The 8,203-nt window shown below is 50.6% G+C and overlaps 1 protein-coding gene across 1 annotated transcript; it reads left to right on the forward strand.

Moving 5' to 3' along the window:
- The first annotated feature begins 2,752 nt into the window (after positions 1 to 2,752).
- LOC100278380 (uncharacterized) lies at positions 2,753 to 7,901 on the forward strand. The gene is made up of 4 exons (NM_001374042.1): positions 2,753 to 2,963; positions 5,098 to 6,884; positions 6,971 to 7,031; positions 7,315 to 7,901. The coding sequence occupies exons 2-4, from the start codon at positions 5,146 to 5,148 to the stop codon at positions 7,705 to 7,707; spliced, it is 2,193 nt and encodes a 730-aa protein (NP_001360971.1). The 5' UTR covers positions 2,753 to 2,963; positions 5,098 to 5,145; the 3' UTR covers positions 7,708 to 7,901.
- Positions 7,902 to 8,203: the final 302 nt, after the last annotated feature.

An 8,203-nucleotide genomic window follows, 5' to 3' on the forward strand; every position in this document is an offset into this window, starting at 1 on the left:
TCAAAAGCCTGCTCAGCCCGAGAAGAAGAAGTAGTAAATGGGAGACGAGTATGTCGGCCTAACTGACAAGCATGACAGAGACCCTCAAAATGTCCCCTATTACATGAAAGATCAAGACTACTGGTAATCTTGGTCATGACGTCAGGTCCAGGATGGCCGAGACGTCGATGCCATGTGGTGGAGGAGGTGGTGGAGACCAGGGCAGGAGGTGGAGACACGCCGGCGGCGGAGGGCTGGAGCGTGTAGAGAGGCCCCGAGCTATCACAGCGGGCGAGAAGGGTCCTGGTGGCCAGATCCTTCACAGAAAAACCAGAGGGGTCAAACTCAATGGAACAGGAGTTGTCAGTGGTGAAGCGACGAACAGAAAGAAGATTGTGGGTGATGTGGGGAGCTACGAGAACATCGTTGAGGTAAAACGGCCCAGGGAGAACCGAGGCACCTACTGAGGTGACTGGCAGAGTGGAACCGTTTCCAACGACGATCGAGGAAGGGTGAGAGGGGAGGGGGGAATGAGAGCGAGAGAGCGTGCCTGCCGTGGGAGTGGTGTGGTACGAGGCACCGGAGTCGATCACCCAGTCGGAGGGGGGTGGGGTCATCGCCATGGTGCTGAAGGCAGCAGCAAGGGAGGCGCTGTCCCAACCACCGGCCGGCGGGGACCAAGGCGTCGAGGTGGGGGTCCCCGGGGGCAGGAGCGCGGGCGGAGCCTGGGGCACGACGGGAACACCATACGGAGGTGCGCCGTAGTGAGGTGTAGTCAGGAGGGCTGGTGCCGGAGGACGGGGGGTACTCGGTGCCTGGCCCGGCCACATGGCGATGGTCCCGGTCCAGGGGTTGTAGAATGACGGCCACGCTTGGCCGCCACCCCGGCCGGAGGAACCACCACGAGAGGAGCCGCCGCTCCCTCGGCCGCCCTTGCGGGAGCGACGACCCCCGTCGGTCGTGGAAGTCGGACGAGGGGCCGCCGGGACGGTAGGAGGAGGGCGGGTGGGAGCCCCAGTCGACGGAGGACGGGTGGCCGGGCCCCCTGAAGGCGGCTGACCACTGGTGGGAGCGCTGTAGAGAGCCGAGGCAGGAGTGGGTGCCTCATTCGCCATGGTGAGCTCCTCGAGGAGAAGCTCGTTACGCACGGCGTGGAAGGTGGGGAAGGGCACGCTCCTCTTGATGAGAGCCTTCAGGTGGCCGTAGCGGGGGCTGAGGCCACGCAGGAGGTTCAGCACCAGGGTACGATCGGCAACGGGCTCGCCGAGATCGCGGAGAGAGTCAGCCAGGCCCTTCATCTGGCGGCAGTACTCTCCCACGGAGAGGTCCCCCTGAGAGAACAGGTGAAACTGGGCGTCGAGGTGGAGTGCCCGCGCGTCTCGATTCCCGAGGAACTGGTCCTCGAGAGCGAGCCACGCCTGACGAGCCGTGTCCGCCTGGTCGCGGATGATGTCCTGTAGCTCAACGGTGATGGTGCCGTGGAGCCACGAGAGGACGACACTGTCCATGAGGCACCAGGAGGGAGTCGGCGGAGCGTCGAGGTCGTCGAGGACGTGATCGGCGAGGGCATACCGCCGCAGTGTGAGGAGGACCTGTCCTCGCCAACGGGGGTAGTGGGAGGACGCCGGGTCCAACACCACGGACACGAGGGCCCGGATGTTGTGAAGTCCGGCGGCCTGAGCGTGGAGAGCACCGATGTGGTCGACGTCGAGGCCAGTGGCGGGGATGGCCGCAGGAGGCGTCGGGGGGTCCTCACGAGCGACCGGCGGGCGGCCGAGGAGGAGGCGTTGTGCGGTGGCCATCTGGGTGGTCAGAGCGGCGCCCAGGGCACGCTCGTGCTCGAGGGCGAGGGACGTGGCGCGCTCACGCTCCCGCGAGGCAGCCACAGCGGCCTGGATCGTAGCGATGGCGGCGACGAGTGAGGGGTTGTGCTCGGCGGGTACCGGCATGGTGGGAAATCCCGGCGGAGAGCCACGGCGCAGGGCCATGGGAGTGGCATCGCGGAGGGGCCCGAGGCCGTCGATGAACGGGGGGCTGCCACCGGTGCGATCGCTGCGGGGGGCAGTGAGACCGGGCGGTGGAGGTCCGATGGCCGTGGGGGACGCGAGGCCGGCGTGCAGGGACCCGGCCGCGCACAGAGGGGCGGCAGTGAAGGCCAAGTGGGTGGCTCCTGCGGCCAGGCCTGCGCCAGGCGTGACGGCGGCCCGGCTGGGGGCCCCTGCGGCCAGGGCCGCGCCAGGCGCAGCAGCGGCGGCTGGAGCCGCGTTGGGAGCGACGGCGGCGGCGGGGTCCGCGCCAGGGGGGAGGCGGCCGGCGTCCATGGAGCAGCAGGTCGGGGTCGGCGCGGATCCGACGATGGGGAGCGTTGCGGACGCACGACAGCGAACGGCGCGGGCGAGGCAGCCCCGCTGGCGCTCCTCGGCGTCGCGACGGGACGAAGCAGCGGGAAGAGAGGGAGGGGGGGAAGGGGGGGGCGGCGGCGGGAGGCGGCTGGGGGCTGGCCTGCGGCGGCTGGCGGCTGGAGGGAGGGGAAGCCCTCCTGGCGGCGGCGGCTGTGGGGAGGGAAGCCCCTGGCGGCTGGCGGCTGGGAGAAAAAAAGAAACGAGACCTAACCTAGACCTTTGATACCATGTTAGAATAGGAACCCATACCCTAAACAGGGGTTGGGAGTGATATTAATAGAGAGAATATCTGGGCCAGGCCCATTACACACAGGGGTAAAATGGTCATTACAGTGGGAATAGCACTAACCCTAGACGGGTAGTCTAACAGAAACCTCGGCTCGCTTGAGGTGACGGCCGCGCGGATTTGTACATCCCAACTCGACTCGCGCGCCCCACCAATCCAACAACAAATGGCGTGCTGCCGGCAGTGACCTGTATTAAAGAACGCTTGGCAGGTTGAGCTGGACATGCGTTCTCTTCTCCGGTGTCTTCCGCTGCATTTTCAGGAGTAGAGAGAACCAAGGGAGGCACTGCAACAAGGTACGGCGCCTACTTGCTGCTATCTTTGCACACCGTTCTTCTTGACGATGCGTTTGAGACTCGTCGTTCTTGAGCTCGGTCGTATTGGTTTTCGGTACAGCGAGTTCTAGGATCGATCCATCGGGTTAATTGACTCACGCGTTTTTCACTAGACTAGATTGATGTTCATACGTTCCTTTCACTTCATTTTCCCCGTTAACATCACGAAACATTACGTATATATGCAAGGAATTTTCAAACCAAAATTCAGATAGGCGACCGGTTGCGCTCCTTTTCTCTTTAGTTACTATGCTATGAAGTGCAGCAATATACCCCCTTCATTCTATACTACTAGTTACCTATATATTATATAGGTAAACCTTATTTAAACTATCATATAATTCATGCTATCGCTACGATTCTAGAGAGGAAAGGAGAGAGATCGATGATGACGGTGGCACGAGTGAGGGAAGGGAGAGGGGGTGGGGGCGGTAGGGTCATGAGGGGAGGCTAGGGCGGTAGGATCGTGGGATGAGGGAAAGTGACGAGGGATGATCTAAATAATATTGTTGAATGTATTTGAGTAAGAGAGATATAGTTATATAGCAATCTAAACCGTTGATTTTCATGATGTGTTAAATCTGAGTGCGATTTGTTTGGTGGATTTAGTGGAGGTTATGGGTGTGGGGGTGATTTGGTTGGGTACTTGGGTGGGTTTTGTAAAGTTTAAATAGGTGGATTATATAGTAATATAGAATAAGATAGTGTTCCAAATCTTTACTATGATATGTACTCCATTTAAACTAATCGTGTAGCCGATCTCAAGCTTCTACCATATAACTTGCATAAATATTTCATATGGCAAATGAGAAACCATAATTCTACCCGCACCGTCTTCCATGAGATGGCTCGACCGGCACCAAACCCTACACACTGCCACCTCTTCCCATCCCCACACTACTACCACCATACTAAGTAGCCGAAAGTCCCGAACGACATGTGAGGATAGTGGTATTGAAGTCCTCGCGTCCTTGTGACTTTAGGCTCTCGTGGGCGTAGCGGGTGTCAGGTGGTGGTGCTAGGAGGGGTGCCCACCAGCTCCGACGTCTCTCCTCTCCTTATTCAATCAACTACAGTCTCGAATTAAACCTAACTAATCTAAACTTACCAAATCAAAAACCAATGTACCTCAATCGATGACAACCCTATTATGCTAATTGTAGCCCTGCCTGCATTGGCTATGGTCTTGCTTGCATCATTGTTTGCCTGTGCGGGCATATCACTAGTGTACAGGTATACATATTCAAGTGGACCACCACTGGACTTGTGTCGTCCTGGCCCATTGTCCACCATGGTCGTGCCGACCCGGTCCAATCACTATGTTATGATTGGGCGTTAGGTGTGGCACGGTCCGATTTTATTTTTTCCCCTATTTTACTCTTGTTTGTTCTTACATTTATGTACCGTTTGTTTTTCTGATTGTTTTGTGAAAACTAAAAGTATATAATTGTTACGATGGATTAGGTTTAAAAATGCATAGTTTATGGATTTAGAGTAACACGCATGCTATAAACACACGAAGTCAGTTTTTTCGCATATTAACAAATCTATGGATAGAGAAATTAATCCATAATATAGAGTAAAGACTTATCTAGATTTCGAATTCTTTGCTTACTTGAAATTCGGGTAGGGTGTATAGTATGTACTTGGTTGTCATGGTAACAGCTAGTTTCCAGATTAGATGATTGTGTTTTTTTTTTCACCTTTTGATCTGATTTGTCATACATCACTATGCACTATGCAGTAGACTGTCTCGTGGGTAAACATTAGAATACCGATTTTATTTGTAGTTCAGTATTGATCTCTCTACCTAAAAAAATATTTCTTGTTTTTTGAGGAATAAAAATATTTAATCAAAACTGTAGAAAAAGTGCTACATAATACAAAAATAATACCATTAATGTATTTTTACAATAAATAGATGTTAATATTATAATTTTGGTCAAACTTGAGCTTGTTTGACCAGCACGAATCCTATAATTACATTCTTTTGAATAAGGTGGTAATTCCGGGAGACTTCAAATAAACTTGTCAGTAAACCTTGTTTGATAGCAGCAACTCTGTAATCAGTAACTTTTTAACTCTTCTGTTTCAGAATATGTTTGATAGCTACACTTCGTAGAGGAAGAAGTATCCGGGAAGAATGGATGAGACCGGGGATGCTCCTCTGAGGTCCTGCATGTTCCTTGTCGGTGACGAGAAAGAGCGGCTTATAATTGAAGCAACCAATAAGATCTCTTTTGAAGATGCAAAGCTTGATGAGATGGCCATCGCAGAAAACTACAACCTTTGCAAAATTGTTGCCTCAAAGGAGAAGATGATCAAAGAGCTGAAAGAATCAAAAGCGCATTCAGACCAGGAGTTGACCGATGCAACTGCAAGGCTTGAATTTTCACAAAAACAATGCGCCTCCCTCAGATATGAGGTGCGCATGCTTCAGGAGGAGCTTGAGATTCGGAGCAAAGAGCGAGAGTACGACCTCAAATCAATGGATGCTGGTCGGAAGAAGCAGCAGGAGAGCATGAAGAAGATAACTGCACTAGAAGCAGAATGCCAGAGGCTACGGGCCATGGTCCAGAAGCGTCTGCCAGGCCCTGCGGCGTTGGCAAAGATGAAAGATGAGGTCAAGCGACACGGTTCTAGTTCTGCTGAGAATGGAACAAGAAAGCCACGTGCAGGTGCAGGTGCAGCAGCGCAGCCACAGCAGTCGAAGCATTCCATGTCTGAAGGTCACCTTGTCAAGCTGCAGGAACTGGGCGATGAAAACAGACAGCTCAGGCAGTTGTTGGCCCAGAAGGAGAGCGACCTGCAGTTTGTGTTGTCCAAGTACGCAGACGCATGCAAGCTGTCAATACTGCAAATGCAGCATGAAGAATTGTATGGTAGTCATGGTTTAACAGAGAATATCCATCCAAAACCAATGGTGAGCGCATTTGCCAAGCCGGAGCACTCCATGTCTGGGAAGCAACTGGTGTCTAAGGTTAGGAGCAGGAGCAGAAGAATCACAGGATCTGACATGCAATTGCTTGTTCATCCTCTGGATATTGAGAAACTAGAGAGGGCATCCAGACCTTCAAGTGCCCCACATCAGTCTGTGGATGCATTTGATACGGACTCAAAAATGACTGATTCAGACACATTTCACAGAGATGTCACCCCCGATGGTTTATCTGACAAGTGTCCCGAATGGATCCAGGACGTTTTGAATGTAATCATACACAAGCATCAAAGCAGTAAGATAAGCATTGCTGTCATTATTGATCAAGTAACACATGCACTGAAGAATGTGATATCTCCCAAAGGAGATGATGGTGCAAACTTTTCCTATGGCAGCGCAGAGATAGAAAAGATGGTGGCTACTCTGATAGGAAGAGTAAGCAGCATGGCTGAAAGATCTAGCAAAGACAATGTTATGAGTTCCCGATCACTCTCTCATGAAAAGTCTGAACTCACTTTGCGACTCGAGCATCTAGTTCATGTCTGCAGTGACGTACTAGATGGAAAGGCTAACCATGAAAGGCTCACTGATGAAGTTTGCTTGATCCTAGAGTGGATGGTGAGACGATGCCTTTTGTGTCCTGATGGAATAGACATTGTGGAGTACACAACAAATAATTCTGATGGAAATGAGTCCCAGAGGACATTAAGCATTCATGAAAAAGATATGGTGCAGAGTATAATAAATTCGAAAATGGTTTCAGGAACGCAAAAGGAGAACGCAACAGGATATGGTGCTGAAGACCTTATCCCTGCTGTAATATTAGAAAAACATTCTCAAATTGAGTTGATCAGTTCTAAGCTTGTTGAAGACTTAGTGGCTCTTACACAAGAGCAGGGTGATAGTTGTCAGGGACAGCATTTGGTATGCTGTGAAGCAAAAAGGTATTTATTTTACCATTTTTTAGTCATGTTATCATTTGCATAAGTATACAACGTGCATAAGCAATTCCTGTCAATTCATGATGCAGTGCTGCTTCTGACGGGAGCAAAGACAAGTTAGCAGAAGAAGAGGGAAACCAGATCACAACGGTAAATCGCGAATGTCCTTACCTCTTTCTTTTCTGCAAGCACAAAGTCTATCTGTACACAAACAGATCTTGTCTATGAGAATTTAGCACAGAGAAGAATGGCCATTCCCTGGACATTCCATCTTTTAGGGCTAATTTGGAAAGTCCATATTTCTAAGAAATTTCTATTTTCACAAGTGAAAATAAACTATTTTTTCTTGAGAAAATAAAAATCTCTTAAAAATGGGATCCCAAACTAACCTTTATAGAGATCAGACCGAATAATGATTTTTTTGCTCTTCCAGGCCTCAGCAATATCTGCAGCAGCCAAGAAACTTGCAGAATGCCAAGAAACAATGGCGAATCTAAGTAAGCAGCTGCATGCTCTAGAAAGTCCGGCAAATACATACCCATCATCAGATAAAGAGAAACGCGGTACCCTGCCCCCGTCCGCTGAGCTTGACGCAACAGAGAAGAAACGACACTGTGAGCCTGACGCAAATGCAACTGAGAAGAGAGAACACGAGCAAGATTCTGTCCGAAGCCCACAGCCTGCTAAAAGTGCTCCGACGACCCTGGTCGTTGTTCGTCCGACGGCCCCGAAGTCACCCCGACAACCCATTTCTGTTGACACAAAGAAGAAGAAGAAGCACCGTGCTAACCTTCTGAGCAGGCTTGTCTTCAGAAAGAAAGGATAAAACTGGGACTCAGCGTCGGCCTAAAAACTGAGTCATCAGTACAGTTGTTCAGCACTTGGGAGCTCGTTCTTGCGTTTTAAGTTATACCTCGACTGATCTTAAGTTATTTCCAATTCCAATAAAAATGAACCTACTGCACCTACGGTGTGTAATTTATTTGGTATTTATTTGGATGTAAGTTATGTTGTACTTGAGAAATTTGTGGAAACATGTTCAAACGAGAAGCATGTGCAAGACTATCTTCAACGAAGATCCAAACCCTTCTTTACCATAAACATAGAGAAGACTCTCTTCTATAACCTCCAACGATGTCCTCTAAAGTCTTCTCTAAATATAGAAGACACATTCATCTTACTATATCTCCCCTTCTCTACCCGTTTTTATACTTTAGACAATGAATTAACTAGACAATGAATTAATTAGAATTAAAATGTGTAGGATGCTCATTTTATTGGGGCAATAACAATAGTTGAAACGAATATCATCAAGACTAAAT

The sequence above is a fragment of the Zea mays genome, chromosome 10 (genome assembly GCF_902167145.1).
Source record: "Zea mays cultivar B73 chromosome 10, Zm-B73-REFERENCE-NAM-5.0, whole genome shotgun sequence".
NCBI classification, from domain to species: domain Eukaryota; kingdom Viridiplantae; phylum Streptophyta; class Magnoliopsida; order Poales; family Poaceae; genus Zea; species Zea mays.